Below are 18,709 nucleotides of genomic sequence, written 5' to 3' on the forward strand. Positions count from 1 at the left end.
AAGCGAATCCTACAACCTCCAAGGCCTTTCAAGTGCCCGGCCGAAGTGCCAATGGTTCAGCAGTCTGGATCCTGAGCTTAGAGCAGTTGGAAGTTGGTAACAGTCATGTCGGTCATTGCCATGGCTCCTTCAGTCTGGTTACCTAAGGAGCCTGACTCGTGAAGGCCTCTGATGTGCTGGGGGCCTGGCTAGTAGCCCAGCAGGGAGCCAGTCACCTGCTTCTCATCCCCATCTTCGCCTCAACCCAGCACCCCTGACTTCTGATGTAGCAAATTGGGGTCTGGGGTCTTTGCCAGGACCCTCTGGGGATGCCTGGAATCCCAGATAGCACCAAACCTTCTGTGGACTGGGTTTCTCCTGTACACACACGTACCACGAAATTTCATTTATATTAGACAGTGGACTTCAGTGGCAACAAGAAATGTTACAGCAAGGGTTATCACAGGGTTATTTTAACAAAGGTTACATGAATGTGGTCTGTCTTAGTTAGGGTTGTCATTGCTGTGATGAAACACCATGACCAAGGCTAACTGGAAAGGAAAGCGTTCATCCGGCTTATACTTTCACATCACTGTTCACCACAGAAGTAAGTCAGGACAGGAACTGAAGCAGGGCAGGAACCTGGGGCAGGAGCCGATGCAGAGGCCATGGAGGGGTGCTGCTTACTGACTTGTTCCTCATGGCTTGCTCAGCCTGCTTTCTAATAGAACCCAGGACCATCAGCCCAACCATGGCACCACCTGCAATGGACTGGGCCTGCCCCATTAATCACTAATTAGAAAATGCCCTACACTGAGTCTTTTTTTTTTTTTAACTTTTTATGGATTCTTTGTGAGTTTCACATTATGCACTCCAGTTCTACTCATCTCCTATATCCTCCCTCCAACCTTGCAACTTCCTCCCAAAATAACACACACATGTAAACAAAACAAAGCATAGAAAACATTTCATCATGGAAGCTGTAGTGTGTCGCAGTGTGTCCCACAGTACACCCTTCTGTCCACACATCTTCACTTGCAAATGTTCATTGCAGTGAGTCATTGGACTGGCTCGAGGTCTCTGACTTCCGTCACACCATCAATATATTGGATTCTCCTGGGGACTCTTCCCAGTAATCCTGTTATTGCTTGTGTCATGGAGATCCTGCAGCTTTGGATCAGCAGGACTGGCCCTTTCACACTCCCCAACACTTCACGATGATATAGATTTTGGGGTGGGCCAACTCAAAGACCTGGATCTGGGCCTGGGTGGTAGCTGAACTGGTCAGCACCCAGGCTTTCCCTAATCCACACCACCAGGCCAAGCTATCTAGCACTGCTCCTGCTAGGCCATCCTGTGCCACCAGCAGCAGGAGGCAGGGTCTGCTCTCCTGTCCTCCGGCCCTCGGGACTGCCTCTCCCGACTACCGCAGATAGCAAGGGCCGAGGAGAAGGAGGGCATCACCCCATGCCCACTCCACCTCGAGGCAGACGTGTAGCTGGCTGGTCAGCCCACCTGTGCCTCCTCTACCAGGACCAGCTCTTCTGTGCTGTCTGGGCGAGGTGTGGGGTCTGGCTGTCCCACTGTCATGACCCTGCTCTCCCAGCAATCCCGACTGCCCCAGGAAGCAAGGGCAAGGGGCAGAGGGCATCACTCTCAGGCCACTTCATGTACAGCATGGCCTTATGGAGGCATTTTCTCAATAGCTTACATCAAGTTGACATAAAACCAGCCAGCACATGCTGACTTGTTCTCCCCCCCCCCCCCCCCCCCGTATGTGTGATTCTTGAGTGAGAAGAGCAAGGTTGCTAATGTTTTGGGCTGACACGAATAACAAACTGAAACCACAAAAGCTGAATTGCAATAAGCGGGTATGGTAGCAGCCGCCCCGTGGGCTACTGTTGAATTCCTGGTAGCTTTCTTCTTCCTCAAAGGCCACTGACTGCATTTTACAGAGGAGGACTTTGTAGCCTGGAGAGGTTAATTCTCTGGCCCAGGATCACACAGCTAGCAAGAGGAACGACTGGGGTTCAAATCAAGGCATCTGGCTTCAGGGCTGGCATGTAAGCCGCTCCCCTCTTGTAGACTTTTTTGGGGAAGCACGGAAAAAAAAAAAGCCCATCTCCTGTGTGTGAAGTCAACACATGCTTATCTCTTGGAACCAGATTGAGAAAAAGAGGCAGCTAGGAGTATGTGGTTGGTTAGAGCCACATAGAGCACTGCTAGGTTGCCCTGCCTTTCTAGGGAACCCCAAACTTGGTAGATTCTGACAAGATCTAGTTCTATATTTCCCATTGGCTCCTGCAAGATAAACCAGAAACCATTGGGGGCTGCGGTGTCGGTAATACTAGTGAAAGGCTCTGATTGGCCCAGCCTGGCTCTCTGCCAGTATGGAGTAGATGCTGTGATTGGCCCAGCCTGTGGTCAGTCTCTGGCATGGAAGGGGAGAGGTCAGGGAGCCAATATGGAGGTCCTTCCTTTCAGTGTTAGTGTGGGGGGCAAGATAGCCTTTTCAGAGGAAGAGAGGACCTGGCCAGAGACCCAAGTCATTGTTCTCAGCCTGTGAGACTGATGTGGAAAGGAGGGGGCAGAGCAGGAAGCAAGCTCAGGAGACTGCTTTTACGGTTGAGGTTTTGGGGTGATGTGGGGAGAAGAGAGGAAAGCAAAAATAAATAAATGAATGAATGAATAAATAGAAAGCAACAATAAGGAGTCGAAGGTAACGGGGAGTCTGTGAGCAAACAGGCTTTGTTAAGAGGCCACAAACCTACATACAATAAAATGGAAAGCTTGCCAAGGTAGAGTAGTCCTTCTGGTCTGTTGTCTGGGTAACAACGGCACTTTAACAGGTGAGGAAACTGAGGCCTAGAAGAACTGAAGCAGCGTGTTACCTCCCTTCCTGGTACTGTTGCTGCCATAACGCTCGCCCCCTCCCCCCATCCCAGATCATCCTGTAATTAGGAGAATTACACTCCTGCTAATGAGTGTAGCCGGGCACCCGGCTGCTTCAGCCCTGTCTGGGATCCTGAGGAAGGTGGCCCCTGGGAGCCCTGGGTAGGGCAGGTGCTTCCCACTCTCTTTCTCCAACCCCCCCGGTCCAGCAGGTCACAGCCTTCTCTAGGCCAGCTTCCCTGTGGTCCCACAAGGGGCCTGGCTACTGTCACATGGTTTTTGGAAGAGACAGTTTTCACCATGCTGTGTGGCAGGCGCCCTCAGGCTATAGGTGACTGCCAGGCTGATGTGGGGGCAGCTAATCCTCTCCACGCTTCCTGGCTTCTGAGGGGAATCTGTTGTGTCTTGTGTCCATGTTGATCACCTGGGGTCAAAGGAACGTATCTTCAAACGTTCCAACTTAACTGTTTTCGTGTGTGCACGTGAAATGTTTTGACCCTCGAGAGAAGATAATATTTATACTTATAATATGTATAAAAAGTACTCCAAGTGTTTGGGAACCGTGGTACTTCCCTTTCATCCCAGGCAGAGTTGGAAGCTAGCCTGGTCTGCATAGCAAGTTACAGGCCAGCCAGGGCCATAGAGTGAGGTCTCGAAGAAAGGTGAGGAGTGGGCTGGGGTGGGGGGTGGGGCACACTCGTGAGCCTCAAGGTAGTCATCATAGCACCATTGGTAATGAAGTCAGAAATGACCCACGTGTGAATCCAGGGGAAATGAATACCTGTGTGTTTTTGTTCAGTTTTATATTTGTGTGGTGCTGGGGCTCAAGCCGAGGGCAGCTAAGCTTAGCATGCTGGGTAGAGGGAAGCGCTTTCACTCACATCCCTTGCCCCAAGGCTGCCTTTTTAAAATCTTTTTAACTGAAACACAAGATGTACGCATACTTATGGAGCATAGGGTGACAGTGACCAGACAGCGACCGTCATGGCCATCCCCTCAGCTGCTTAGAAGCATATTTAAAACTGATCCGTTTTTGAAGAAGTCAGTTATCGTCAACCGTAGTCCCTGCATTAGAACACTAGCCGCTTCACTGTATACCCACCTTCACCCCTCCTCCCTCGTGGCTCTCCCTACCCCACCCTGGTTCCCTCTACTCACCATCCTCCTTCCCAGTTCCCCCCACCACCCACGCTGCTTCCGGGAGATCCTCGGATAAGTGGGACCACGCAGATTTTGTGTTTCTGTGCTTGACAGAATGCTCTCCTCTGCCATTTAAAATCACACTGTATCCGCCCATTTCCCCGTATCCTCAAGTGTTGCTCCCGGGCATCATCATTTCACACACATGCAAAATGGGTAACCTGTGATAGCCCTGAGCTGGATAGTATCATGCCATGTAGCCAGCCAGTCATTCCAGGAGGAGCGTGCCAGCGCCTGGCTCCCGGAGCCTCCTGTGGAGAGTTCCTGGGCCGTGGGGGCCCCTTGTCCTCCTGCTCCCACCGTGCGCACCCCCCCCCCCCAGCGGATTGTGAAGTCTTCCCTCGCCACATCCTGTGTTTTACATAAGCGGGGCAGAACCCAAACCGGCAGCATGGCTAGAAGTGTTTCTGTTTTCTAAACCGCAAAAACAGTACAGTCCGTCAGAAATGTTTTAAAGAATAAAACTGTGCATAGAAAAGGAACAAACAGGTCAAGGACCTCTGTGCTCTGCCCCCACCAAGACCCCACATCTGGGAGGTGACCGCTTGGGTACAGCTGAGTTTGGGGAGGCTGGAATCATGCTGTGCGTGCTCTCTGTCTCAGTGTGTTACAGGGAAACTTCTGGCCGGCTGCATCCAGACACAGAAGCGTTCTTTTTTTAGGGCTGCGTTCTGTCTCATAGCATAACTTAACCACCTGCCCTCAAGCTCCAGCAGTGAGCTCAGTCGCCTCCAGTTTGTCATTCTTCTGAACGGTGTGCTTCTGGAAGCGTCTGTCCGTATACTAAGCCCATGTGAGGACATCTACAGCCTGAACTGTCACCGCCGCAGCATGCAGTGGGGCCTCTGAGACGGCTTGCTGCTGCAGGCACCTGCTGCCCAGCCTGGTGACCTACACGGTAGAACTGACTCCTGCCAGTTTGTCCTCTGACCTCCACATGCACGCGATGACACTTAACCCTCTCCCCACATAAAGATAAAAATAAGAAAATGTAATAAAGAATTGGGGCAGGAGAGATGGCTCAGTGGTTAAGAGCAAACACACTACTCTTGCAAGAGGACCTGGTTCAGTTCCCAGCGCCCGCACGGCAGTTCCCACACACCTGTAACTCCAGTTCCAGGGGGTCCTCTTCTCACTCCACAAGCACCAGGCATGCACACACATACATGCAGGCCAACACTCGTACACATAAAATAAAGTTAAAAGGCCATACATCCAGTAGTCCCTGCTTATCCATAGGGGACATAGTCCAAGACCCACAGGGGGTACCCGTTTTTCCTATCCATACATCCTGATGGCAAAGTTAAGTTTGTAAGTTCGGCATCTAAGAGATTAATAACAACGTCTAGAAGGATAACAGTGTGCTATAATGGATGTTATTTAAGACTTAGGACTTGACTTCTAGAACGTCCCATGTCATAGTTCCAGATTGGTAACCAAAACCAGGGAAAGCCAAGCCGTGGGGTGGGGGGACAAGACTGGGAGCAAAGACTTTTCTGCTAAGCCTGTGTGCTCCCTTAGCTGTGAGTGTGCTTACTCCCTTAGCTGTGAATGTGCTCCCTTGGCTGTGAGTGAGCTCCCTTAGCTGTGAGTGTGCTCTTTCGCTGTGTGCTCCTTTGGCTGTGAGTGTGCCCTCTTGGCTGTGAGTGTGCTCCTTTGGCTGTGAGTGTGCTCCCGTGGCTGTGAGTATGAGAACGTTCCCCCAGCAGACTTGTCCGTTTCGTGCTGCTGGGCTGCTGTCAGGGCTAGAGCTGTGGGCCGAGCAAAGGTATCTGTACAGACATTCCAGCCTATCAGGGAGAGTCCCTTGACTCTGCTGTCCCATTTCTAACTTATTCTAAAAGGGAGGAAGAGAATCATGCTTTTATGAGAAGAGGCTGGTCAAAATGCTTCACTCAAGATGGCTGTCCACCCCCTCAGGGGACTCTCTCATGTACTCCAGCATGGTCACTCCCCATGTGTGTCCATGGAGAGCCTGAGGCCTTGGGCTGCTGGGAGGGGACACCCCACCTCCACACTGGGCCCCTTTATGTGAAGAGGAAGGAATAACAGCCACCCTGAAAGTTGTCTTGGTGCCTGCTTCTGGGACGGCCTGGTGCCAGCTGGGCATTGTGGAAGCTGGTGGTGTCCCATTTACCCTTGCCTCTTGAAGGTGTGGCAGGGCCAGCCAAGAGAGATGGGGTGGGAGCGGGGTGATGGACTTCTGGCAGCTTCACCCCAAGGTCTCAACCAGTGTTTTCCCAGGAGACAGGAATAGTGTCCTGCCCATAGTGACTGTTTGTGGGGAAACAGGCTCACAGGTACCCAGGCTGACCCAGCAGGAAGGAAAGCCCAGTCCCCACAGGAACCCTTGAGGGACCACTCTCCAGGCAGGCTGGGGGTTCCCCATGCCTGAACCTTACCCTTAGCAGCCCTGGTCCTGCCCTGGGAGGTCACAACCCATAGCCCCTCTCTCAGGTACACAAACGCACACCTGCTGTCCAATCTACACTGCCTAGGACATGGCCACGCCCAGGAGAGGCTTGTTACTTTGGCCTCTCGAGGCCTCTGATTCTCAGGGTGGGCCTGTCCTTGGGAATTACCAGGGCTTCCTGAATGGAGAACTCAGGGTGACCTGGGCTGGGAGTAGAGTCATTTTGTAAATGTGTCAGTTTAATCCTGAGGACAGTCCCTAGATGAACCGTAAAGGGTCGAGGAAGCACCCCTGTGTCACAGAGTGAAAGCTATCACAGGCCCTCGTGGCCCTCCACCTAGCTTATGCCACCCCCCCACCCCACCCCCAACAACCAGCCTCTGCAGGACAAACTGGGGTTTCTGGCTTCTGTGATGAAAAGAACTTCAGGACTGTGCAGTAGAGTTTGTGATTCTATAGGGCTGGTTCAGAGTGGCGTCAGTAGGAGAGGTGAGAGAAAGGAGACGCAGAAGCGGAGTCTAGGGGATGGCTTGGTGGGTAAAGGCACTTGCCACCAAGCCTGGAGCCCGGAGTTCCACTCCTGGAATTGAAGAGAACTGACTCCTGTGTGTAGCAGAAAGCCACCTGTAGGGGTCTTTTTTAAAATTCTACTTTATTTGGAGTCTTTAGGCCTCTACCTCCCTTCCACCAACCCCCAGCCTTAAGTAGGAGAAAGGGGTAGATCGGGCCCAGACCCCTTTACTTCCTCCTGCTATTAAGGGTCAAGGGGTTCTTTTAGGGCTCTGTACCAATCTCCACCAACCGCAGACGCAGCCAGCAGCCTCCTCCATGCTGCTGCGCCCTGAAGCGTTTCTCTCTGTCTGTCTGCTCCAAAGTGCTACACCGTATCTGGTCTCCCCGAACTGCTACATGACACACACCAACGCAGAACGCCACATCAAATGCCATGCCACACCTTCACCTTCTCCTTCTCGGCTCTCATATTTTTACTTCGAGACCATGACCCCCACCGTGCCACATGTGGAAGGCCATTACCAGCTGGCAAAAGCCACATTCCATATGAGACAATTCTCAGGTGTGGACAAACTAGGGCCCAGCTAAACTCCCACACTTGTTATTAAAACAAAAACATACTTACATAACATAACATAACATAACATAACATAACATAACATAACATAACATAACATAACATAACATAACATAACATAACAGGGTTTACAAAGACACCAAAACTTCCATTACACCCAGAAGTTGCCCTCTGACCTCTACATATGGTGTATGTGAATAATTTAAAAATATTCTCCCCCCACCCCAGGCAATCTGGATGGGTGGAGGCATTCTTTTTTTTCAATTGAGGTCCCTTTTCCAAGATGATTCTAGCTTGTGTCAAGTTTACATGCCTTGGATGGAACTAGAGCCTGATAAGGTAAAACTAGGAGGCCACCAAAATGAAAAAAGAAAAAGATTAAGACAACAGATAATACCTTTAAAAACGTTATTTTCTTAAATGATAGCTATGTAATATGGGTTGCTAATGTGTATTTGAATAACCTATTGATGAATATCATAATTGTTTGCACTTTGTATTGTTTCAGTGAATGCATAGATTACTAGATGAAATGAGTCTGCCTCCCACCCCCCTTGAGACAGGGTCTCACTATATATAGTGGTAGTACATGTCTTTAATCCCAGCACTCAGGAGGCAGAGATTCTGTGAGTTTAAGGCCAGCCTGGTCTGCACAGTGAGTTCCAGGACAGCCAGGGATACTCAGAGAAACTCCGTCTTGAAAACCAGAGTGCGTGTGTATGTGTGTGGGGTTTCTCTATGTAGACCAGGCTAGCACTGAACTCAGAGATCTTTGCCAGTGCTGGGATTAAAGGCGTATGCCACCATCCCTGCCTGGGTCTGGCCTTTTTAAAAGGCTCTTCCGGTGATTTATTGTCAAATTGTTCTCCTGGAAGGGTCTGGCCGGTTCATGCTCCCATCTGGTGGCAAGGGGCCCGTCTCGGCAACACACTCACTTTAACTTTAAAACTCCAGTTGGCTGGGTAAAGGGCAAGAGCGCTGCGTCCCCGAGCCCACACCTAGGGGTGTGGGCGGAGAAGACTCCTTCAGCGATTTTATCTGAGGTTCTTGTCTTGCAGCTGACTTTGGAGTGTCTGCCAAGAATCTGAAAACTCTGCAAAAGCGAGATTCCTTCATAGGAACGCCTTACTGGTGAGTTGGAGTTGATCGTCCGGCTAAATGTCCAGCCTGGCACCCCAGGGGCGCTTCTGGGTGGATTGTGTGTGGGGAGGCGGGTGCCAGTTCAGGGCCTCTGAGTCAGCCCTCCCAGTGTGGGTCCAGGTCTAATTCTGGGTACTCCTGTGCCTAGGACAAGTGCCTTAGCTTCCTCACGCCTCATCCATAAATCGGGGCTACAGTGGAAAGCACCCCATTAATAAACTAAATGGAGTCGCTAAAAAGGTGCTGAGTTCTGGGTGCTGGGCATAGGCGGGGGCAGGAGAGCAATGTACATTCACTCCCTGACCTCATGAGAAATCTCCCTGCGCCTGTTGTATCTCATCCCTTTTCAAAACCATAACTTAACATAAAAACACCTGTAAAAAGAAAGCTCTCAGCCAGGTGCCATGGCGCTGCCTGTAATCCCAGCACTCGGGAGGCAGGGGCAGGCAGATCTCTGTGAGTTCAAGGCCAGCCTGGTCTACAAAGTAAGTCTAGGACAGCCAAGGCTACATAGGGAAACCCTGTCTTGAAGGGGGAGGAGGGGAGGAAGCTCTCTGGTAGAGGTGACCTCAGTCTGAGATCAGACCTCAGCTGATCTCAGTCTACAGACAGTCGAGCTGAGGACTCCCTCTCCCACAAGTGCAGGCATCACCCCAAGCCCGTAGCTCTCTTACTCAGTTTCCCACCTGATCACTCTGTGTTCTGTTTTACAACTCGCCGTGGTGTTCAGCCCCCGTCTTGCTTGCTTATTACTCTTAACTCTCTCTCTCCCATCCCACCCGTTCTTCCTTTCTCCTCGCTCCCATGCCCCCTTCTCTCTGTGCTGTCCTATTCTGTGTAGCCCACTGTCCCACCCTGTTTGTTTCTGCTGGAACCTTCCCCCTCTGCCCTCACCCACCTGCCTCCTCCCCAGGACTCTGTTCTGGATTGCTGCTGCCACCTTGTGGTAGGCTCCCGGAACTGCAGCGGGCTGTGGCGGGGGCTCGTGAAGACCCTTGAGGAAGACAAGTGGGATGCCAGTTACTCAAATCATGGCTTCAAATGCTGCCAACCTCCAGTGTGGTGCTGGTGGTGTTCCAGACCCTGAGGCTACAAGCGGCACTCGCAGGGGCCCCAGTTCTTAGCCCTTATTGTTCCTTGGTTGGCTCAGGATGGCCCCTGAGGTGGTGCTCTGTGAGACCATGAAGGACGCCCCCTATGACTACAAGGCTGACATCTGGTCCTTGGGCATCACGCTGATCGAGATGGCGCAGATCGAGCCTCCGCACCATGAGCTCAACCCCATGCGGGTCCTGCTAAAGATCGCCAAGTCGGACCCTCCCACGCTGCTCGCACCCTCCAAGTGGTGAGGAGAGAAGAGAGCTGGGTAGTTGTAGAGGGTTCTGAGGCCCCTGCAAGGGCGAGTGAGGACGTGGGGCATGTGTGTGTGCAGCTTTTGACTCTCGGCATGGCAGCCTCTAAAGTCAGGGATGTCGGAGGTGGGGTGGGGGTCCCAGTGTTTCTGAACTTTGCCCACTCGATGTGAGAGCAAAGCCAGTGATCCGGGATGAGATTTCATTATGTCCCCTGGGAACCTAAACAGAACCCCAAAAGCCATGTGGCTCCAGGTCAGGAACGGGGACTTGGGTTCAGATTCTGACATTGCCATGCTCAGTCCCTAGCCAGTCTATGTCCCTCTTAGACTTCTGTGTCCTGATGTGGACCAAGGGTATCACGTGTACCCTGTCTCCAGACGCCCGATGCTGGGCACATGGTGCCCACACTGTGGCCCACTCCTTCCACCTCTCCTCCCAGGTCTGTGGAGTTCCGAGACTTTCTGAAGAAAGCGCTGGATAAGAACCCGGACACCCGGCCCAGTGCTCTGCAGCTGCTGGAGGTGAGTGGGGATTAATCACACCGGCCCTTGATGGGTGGTCGTGGGGGTAAAGTGACAGGCCATCAGGTGCTTAGCCTGGCTCTTCAGCACTATGCTCAGGGAATGCTTGATGTGTCAATGCGTTATTAAAACGTGAAGGAGACTAGATTCGGGTGGTTGGCCACACCCGTAAGTCTGGCGCCTGGGAGGCAGAGGCAGGAGGAGTTCAAGGCCTGGTCTGCATAGCAAGTTCCAGGCCAACCAGAGCTACATAGAGAGACCCTGACTCAAAGACAAGAAAGCGAAACGAAGCAAATCAGAAGTGTGCCTATGTGTGGGGGGACTCTGACTTCCCTTTCACACTTCTGCTTCAAAATCGAATGTGTGGCCTTCCTCAAGGCCCGTTTTCAGTGAGTCCTGTTTGTTTGGGGTATGGGCCCGCTGTCCTCGTCAGATGCAAAGGCTCCAAGCCACTCAGGGCCAGTTGCTTCCTGCAAACGGCACCTCCTGCGCTGGGGCATCCGGCCCGCCTGACATTGTAGGGGCAGAGACCAGCTGTCCCATCCCACACGGCAGCCGGGAGCCTTGGCCGGAGCCAGGAATTTCCATTTCCTAGCTGAAGCAGTGTCTGCCAGGATAGTCTCCGTGTGCAGTGGAACAGAGCACAAGGCAGAGTGGGAGAGGCTCCGCCTCAGTTTACCCAGGCACCCTCAGACCTGCTGGGGCTTGTCCAGCACCTGTTTCAGTTTAGGGTGGAAGGAGCACACCGCTCTTCCGGACCCGAGGACACTGTTTGAAATGCTCGCGCCGACCCAGGTCTTGACTGAGCAACTAGGCCCCGTGTCTATTGCTTCTGGGGGGCTTCTGTCTTTTTGTATCTCATGTGGCTAAGCCACTCCTGGCCCTGGTCACCGATGGCTCAGTCATTCATCCGCACGCTGTCTCTGGGCCAGTGTCCTGAAGCCAGTGGTAACCCAGGGCTGAAGTGAGGCACCTTCAACCAGGGGTGTGAGGGTTCTCTCTGCGCCTCAGTTTCTTTCTTGGTCAGATGGGTAACCCATAAGGGCTTTCGGGTAATGCTTTTTGTGTGAAAACCATTCTCGGCAGGACATTGTTTGCTTTGTCCAAACGGTCCAACAGCAGTCTTCCTGGTCTTAGAGGTAGCAGGGAGCTCAGGCCTTATCACTCTGTCATCCCACCCTGGCCAGCATCTGCTTTTCCTGCCCCTCCTCTCCCACCTCTCACTCCTTCTGTCTCCTTCTCTGACCCCCCCCCCCCCCCCGCACAGCTGATGAACATGTAATTCCCTTAACTTGCTGTGATGACCAGGGCCAGCCAATGGGGGGAGAGGGGGCTGGCTTCGTGCCTCCAGCTCAGTCCACCCCTGACCCCATACCCTCGTTTCTACCCAGCCACTTCAGTCTCGCCACAGCCACACCAAGCCCTCAGACTCCTCCTCAGGCATACTCTGCAGTGGCTGCCCACCTCTTCCCTGGCAGCCTGGCACCCTCTCTCATCCTCCACCTCTCTCCCATCATGAGGTCTATTCTCTCAGCCTTCAGAGCAGGCCCAGAACGCACCACCTCCCTGCGGCTACTGTCAGACACATTGTCCTTCATTCGGACGATGGCTTCCTTACTGGCTGTTGTGCCAATCCTGAGTCTGTTCTCAGAGGAACCCTGTAAACAGCATGAGCCCCCTAAACACAGCTCCTCAGTTAGCATGGCTAGCACTCGCCCTTCTTATATGCCAGGTAAAGGCTTCATAGGGGAAGGATTTCTTTTGCCCCAGAGTTGCAGAGGGTCTCAGTCCATCACGGTGGGCAAGGCCTGGGGCTCTGGTCTTGGTCTTGTGAAAGCAATGGGACCCTGGGGGGTGCAGCGTGCTGGGATACCAGAGGTATCCCTGGAAAGGTCACACCCACCCATTCATGGGGTGGCTTCCCGACTCCTCCCGCCATGCGACATCTCCCTCTGTGTGACCATAGCCAAGACCGGAGCCCCCTCCAGCACAAGCTCACACAGTTGCAAGTGACAGCTAGTGCCCTCATTCCGGTGACTCAGCTCTGAAGTCTGTGCTGTTGACCAGTCCGGGAAGTGAGTGAAGGAAAGGAAAAAAAAGGCCAAAGAAAGGCTGGAAAGATGGCTCAGTGGTTAAGAGCACCGGCTGCTAGTCCAGAGGACCCAGGCTCAATCCCTGGCACGCACATGGGGGCTCACAACTGTCTGTAACTCCAGTTCCATAGGGTCTATTGCCCTCTTCTGGCTTCCACAGTCACTGGATGTGCATGGTACACAGGCATGCACACAGGCAAAACACCGCTACACATACAGTACAAATAAAGGCTAAAAAGAGAAAGGAAGACAGACAGAAAGAGAAAGGGTGTAGGGGGGCTTATAGTTAAGCACCCCTCCCCCATTGGTTTCTCGGGGCATAGAGAGAAAATAAGCTCATTTGGAAAGGGCATCTGTTTCAGTAGCAGCAGAGATCCTGGCCAAAGAGAGGTGCCAGTTGGCAAGCTATGTGCTGCCTCCTCCATGCTGGCATCTTGGAGCCCTCAGTAGAGCTGGCTCTGAGCAGCCATTTCTCTTTCTGGAGGGGTGGACAATGAGGCCATCTCTGGCCTGCCCTTCTGTAGGGTCATGAGTGCCTGGACCAGCCTGCCTTGGGCAGCCTATGGAGTGTTTGTCCAGTGTTTGGCCATGCTGAGAGCTTCCCAGGTCCAGCTCTCTAAGGGCCTCAGCATTTGAGTTAGATGGAGAGGCTTCTCCACAGGCCCATCTAGAGGTGGGGGACACGTCTCCCAGAGCTTTGACACACAGCAAGGCCTGGTCAGCCTTGGCAGGACTGCCCACACGCCCCGGGCCCCATGCCGGGAACTGCCCCGCTTAACTGGCCCTCCATGAAAGGCTGTCCTCCCTCTCCTCCTCCTCCTCCTCCTCCTCCTCCTCCTCCTCCTCCTCCTCCTCCTCCTCCTCCTCCTGGGGACCTTGAGCTCCAGGCAGGCAGAGCAGATGGTTCTCCTCAAGAGCTGCTAATTTGCTCAATATGTGAGGTGCCTGACGAAAGCCTCATTCTCTGAGAAGCCTGGGCCTGCACTGCTGGTTTCTGCCACGTCCGCTTTAGCTGCTGCAGAGCAGTGTCCTGTGGTGCCCTGCCTAGGTCATATCCTACAGAGCTCAGGAGCTTTGGGGATTTTGGGTCTTCTCAGCCCCAGAGAACTGTGCTCTGGCGAAGGAACGGCTGGGAGTGTGAAGCGGCTGCATGGACTGTTCTCTTGCTCTTGCTGTGGTGCTGGTGATGGTGGTTGTGATGGCAATGATGATGATGGTTGTGATGGTGGCTGTAATGATGATGTCGGTGGTGATCATGGTGGTGATGTGAGTGGTAATGATGCTATTTTGAACTTGATATAGCACATAGAACAGCCATACTGTTATTCCCATTCCACAGATGAACAAACGAAGGCACAGAGAGGGTCTCTTGACTTGCCCAGGTTGGCAGTGGGAGCTGGATTTTATCCCAGATGGATTGGCTGTGTCCCCTAGTCTGCACACTTAACTCTGCACATCCTGGTGACTTGGTTAGTTCTGTGACCTCTGGAAACATGCAGCAGCTAGAGTAATGTGCTATGAGTAGCAGGGCTCTGACAGCAGCTCTCCATTGGCCAGGCCTGTGCGTGCTGCCAGGCTTCCTCCAGCTCCCTTTGCCTTTCTACCAGGCACCGGCCCTGGCCTTCAGCTCTTCCTCCACCCTCCATACCCAAGCCTAGCTCAGATGCTCTGGAGGCTGTACCTGGGGTTCACATCTCCTGTGATACCTCCCCTCTCAGAAAGGCCCCATGTAAAACTTCCTCCAGCCTCCTGTCTGTCATTCTGTCACAGGCCTTCTGATTCTCTTTGGTGAAAGGCCGACCTGGCCCTAGCACATGGGGTCACAACCTGGGGTCACCATGTAGCTGTGCAGTGAAGCAGGGAGTGATGGGAAAATTCTGTTCCTCACAGCTCCAGTAGATTAGATGAACTGAGGTCAGACAGGCGTAAGAAAACATGGCGGACACAGCTCTTTAAAGAAGTGACATTTGTAGCTTTCTGGGGAACAAGTTGGGTAGGGAGTGGCCTGCTGGCTGTCTGCCAGTGACCTGCCTATTTGACTTTTACGGCACTGGGGATTGAACTCAGAGCCTCACACATGCCAGGTAAGGCATCTGCTCCTGCTCTCTAACCAGACCCACAGGAAGCTTTTGTTTAATTTGATTCTTTGTATGTATAGGGCAGGGCATGTGTGTGCTATGACGTGGTGAGGAGGTGAGAACAGCTTGTAGGAGTCAGTCCTCTCCTTCCATCGGCTGGGACGTGGGGATCAAACCAGGGTCATCAGGCTTGTCTGTAAGTGCCTTTATGCACTGAGCCGGTTCTCCAGCCCTAGGTACATTCAAACCTACAAACAAGTGGAAATACTTTCTCATGGGATTTCCAAGTTCTGAATATGTCTTTTCTTGTCTTTATTTTGTTTTTTGGGTGTTCTGCCGATGTGTGTGTCATGCAGTGTTCATGAAGGCCAGAGGAGGGTACCAGCTCCCCTGGGACTGGAGTTACAGATGTTTGTAAGCTCTTCTGTGGGTGCTAAGAGTTGAGCCTGGGTTCCCTGGAAGGGCAGCCAGTGCTTTTAACTGCTGAGCCATCTGTCTGGCTTCCTGAATATGCTTTTTAAGGTGTGGAAAATGTAGTTTTCAGTCACTGAAAGACTTCCCCAGCAACTTTGCTGACACCACCCATCCACAAATAAGATTTCTGGTAACAGCAGTGGGTTTCAGAGCCTTCCCATGAACCTTGGGTGAGCCAATTCCAACCCAGTGAGGCCCCTAAGCCTCCGACATTCTTTCCCTCTACCCATCACGACATCAGGGCTGAGGGATCCCCCATGGCCACTGCTTGTGCCAGGGAGGAAATCTCTGCAGCTGGGGTCTCCACAGTGCTTCTCCAGGGTGCTTCAGGCTGGCCGACATATCCCCAGACCCTTGCCTTGGGGTTTTAGAAGGTCTATAGAAGAATACTCACTCTTGAAGGGTGCCATTTGTGTAAAAGCCTTGAATAGAGTCCAGTCCCTGCCAGGAAACTCTACAGTGCCCTCCTGAAAACCAAATATATATCTCTGCCCAAAGACAACAGATGCAGGACTGTCCCTAGCTGCTTACTTCCTGATCACCCAGAGCAGGAAACACTGCCACATGACCGACAGCAACAGGGTGGCTAAACAAACGGTGACATGTTCCTTCAGTGGTCCAGTGCCCTGGAGTCAGAGAGGAGCAGGGGTGGAGCACAGTGGCAGAGAGCTGTGCTTAGCATCTGCCCAGGCACTGAAGCATGCATCCTTGAAGGGAGCCTGCTGAGCTCCGGGAGCTCTGCTAGGTGCCGTGGATGGATTTTCACATTCACAATCCCAGAAAAGGATTCTGGGGCTTGGGGGTGTAGGTCAGTTGGTAGACTGCTAGCCTAGCCCGCCCAAAGCCCCGGGTCCAACCCCTGGCAATGCATAACCTGGGTATATTGGTGCATGCTTATGTTCTACACAAGGGAGGTAGAGGTTCAAGGTCATCCGTGGCTACATAGGGAGTTTGAGACCAGCTTGGGCTACATGAAAACCTGAAAAAGAAAAAAAAAAATTGAAGACAGTGAAACACTGTTAGTGAGCTTACTGATTAAGCAGAAAGATACTATCTACTTAGAGTCATGTGACTGTGAGAGGTACATAGCTGAGACCCCAATGATAGCTGCACATATGATTTGAAGCAACTTAAATTAGCAACTAGATGAGGGCCAGGATGTGCTGCTGATGCACTCCTTATCCACAGAATCCTGTCCTCGAAGAGGCTTTGTAGGTACATGGTGTAGCGGGTGGGGGGGCAGCATCTTAGTTACTTTTTTGTTGTTGTGATAAGACATCATGACCAAAGGAACTTACAAAAGAATGAGTTTGTTGGGGCTTACAGTTTCAAAGGGCTAGAGTCCATGGCCATCAATTAGGGGTGCACAGCGGGCATGGTGCTGGAGCAGTAGCTGAGAGCTCATGTCTTGATCATCAAGCATGAAGCAGGAGGAAAGTCTAAAGCGAGGCTGGAGAGACAGCTCAGTGGTTAAGAGCACTGGCTGCTCTTCCAGAGGTCCCGAGTTTAATTCCCAGCACCCACATGGTGGCTCACAGCCATCTATAACTAGTCGCATGGGATCCAAAACCCTCTCTGATGTGCAAATACATACACAGACAAAACACCTATATACCCAAAGTACATAAATAACTGAATCTTAAAAAAAAAAAAAGGAAGCCAGGCAGTGGTGGTGCACACCTTTAATCCCAGCACACGGGAGGCAGAGGCAGGCGGATCTCTGTGAGTTTGAGGACAGACTGGTCTTCAGAGTTCCAGGACAGCCAGGGCTATACAGAGAAACCCTGCATTGAAAAAAACAAAACAGAAAAAGAAAAAAGAAAAAGAAAGAAAAGAAATTCCAAAGCTCCAGAGACACACCTCCTCCAATGAGGCGCCTCCTCCTAATCCTTCCCACACAGTTCCACCAACAGAGGACCAAAAGTTCAAACATGAGCCTATGTGGGCTGTTCTCATTCAAACCACCAATTCTACTTCCTGGCCCCCATAGGCTCATGGCCATGTGAGAATGCAAGCCATATTTAGTCTGTATGAGTGAGGGTTTTCTAAAGGCGCAGAACTGGATGGAACGAAGCAGCTGAATGAGAGCCAGCAGAGTCGAAGCATGGGTCAAAAAGAAAATAAACACACAAATGACACAACCCCCACCCCAAGGGAAAACATGGGCTGAATCTTGACTTTACAAGGCACCTTACAAGGTGTGAACTGTCTCATTTCACCCTCACAACTTCTTATGGTTTCAGCATGACCTTATGTCTGTCTGTCCCTTGGAAATGGAGAGGCTGTGGTTCACACAGCTTGAGTCGTGGAGGTGGGGGTTACTTTCTTCCCTCGACATGCAGGACTTTCTGATCTGCCGCAGGGTTTCTGATTGAGTTCCCCTTCCAACTTCAAGTTCACGAGTTGCCTTGGGACCACCAAGGAGCAAATCTCACAACTACTCCTGCCCCACAACTGGCCCCAAACGGCACTAACACAGGGTGTCTTCTCCTCAGCATCCTTTTGTCAGTGGTGTCACCAGCAACAAGGCTCTTCGGGAGCTGGTGGCCGAGGCAAAGGCGGAGGTGATGGAGGAGATCGAGGATGCCAGGGATGATGCCAGGGAAGATGGAGAAGAGGAGGAAGCTGTAGATGCCGCCTCTGTAAGTCTGGGGGTCAAGGAGGGAGGGCCACAGCCACTCCTTGGAGGGAGGCTGGGAAAGGGTTTCTTTCTGCCCCTTGGGGCCAAGTGGCTGGGAGTTCCAAACACCCCTGCCCAGGATGAGGCCGAGCGAATGTTGGTCAGATCCTGGTTCTTGAGCATGCAGGATCTAGAGCTGTCCTAGGGTCCCTGGTCTCACAGTTCAGTGTCCTGGGGGATTGCTCACCCTAGAGGATCCCCGGTACATCGGGGCTGAGCTGTCATGAGCTGAACCCCAGGCCCGTCACAGTTATTCTCTTTTCAGTTATTGATTTTTTGGCTTCTGAGACAGGGTCTTACTATGTAGCCTTGGCTAGCCTGGAACTCTCACTATGTAGACCAGGCACGCCTTGAACTCATACACCTGCCTACCTCTGCCTCTGGGTGCTGAGATTAAAGGTGTGCATCGCTGTACCCAGCTCTTTTTATTTTTTAATCTTTAAATTTTTTTATTTAGAATTAGGCATCATGCCAGAGACAGCCCCTGCTCCCCTTACTAGGAAACCCACTTGGAGAATGAGTCAGTGGGCTACATCTGAACAGGGGTTTTAGGTCCTCTCCATGCATGGTCCTTGGTTGAGGTATTAGTCTCTGCAGGGCCTCCAGGGCCCAGTTTTTATGGCTCTGTTGGTCTCCTTTTGGAGCTCCTGTCCCTTCTAGGTCTTTCTCTCTCTCCCTTCTTTTATAAAATTTCATGCATTCTGCCCAAAGTTTGGCTCTGAGTCTCAGCCTCTGCTTTGATACCTCTCTGATTACCTCCCCCTGGAGGTAGGGGTGGGGGTGGGGATGGGTGT

The 18,709-nt window shown here is 52.2% G+C and overlaps 1 protein-coding gene across 1 annotated transcript in view; it reads left to right on the plus strand.

Annotated features, from left to right (window-relative positions):
* Window positions 1-18,709, plus strand: part of Stk10 (serine/threonine kinase 10) — an 88,270-nt gene that overhangs the window by 46,277 nt on the left and 23,284 nt on the right. Inside the window, exons 5-8 of the mRNA XM_055604544.1 lie at window positions 8,633-8,705; window positions 9,865-10,059; window positions 10,509-10,590; window positions 17,731-17,877. Coding sequence (XP_055460519.1) covers window positions 8,633-8,705; window positions 9,865-10,059; window positions 10,509-10,590; window positions 17,731-17,877 — 497 coding nt within the window. The remainder of the gene's footprint in view (window positions 1-8,632; window positions 8,706-9,864; window positions 10,060-10,508; window positions 10,591-17,730; window positions 17,878-18,709) is intronic.

This window comes from Psammomys obesus, unplaced genomic scaffold (genome assembly GCF_907164565.1).
Source record: "Psammomys obesus unplaced genomic scaffold, mPsaObe1.curated_primary_1811, whole genome shotgun sequence".
Taxonomy (NCBI): domain Eukaryota; kingdom Metazoa; phylum Chordata; class Mammalia; order Rodentia; family Muridae; genus Psammomys; species Psammomys obesus.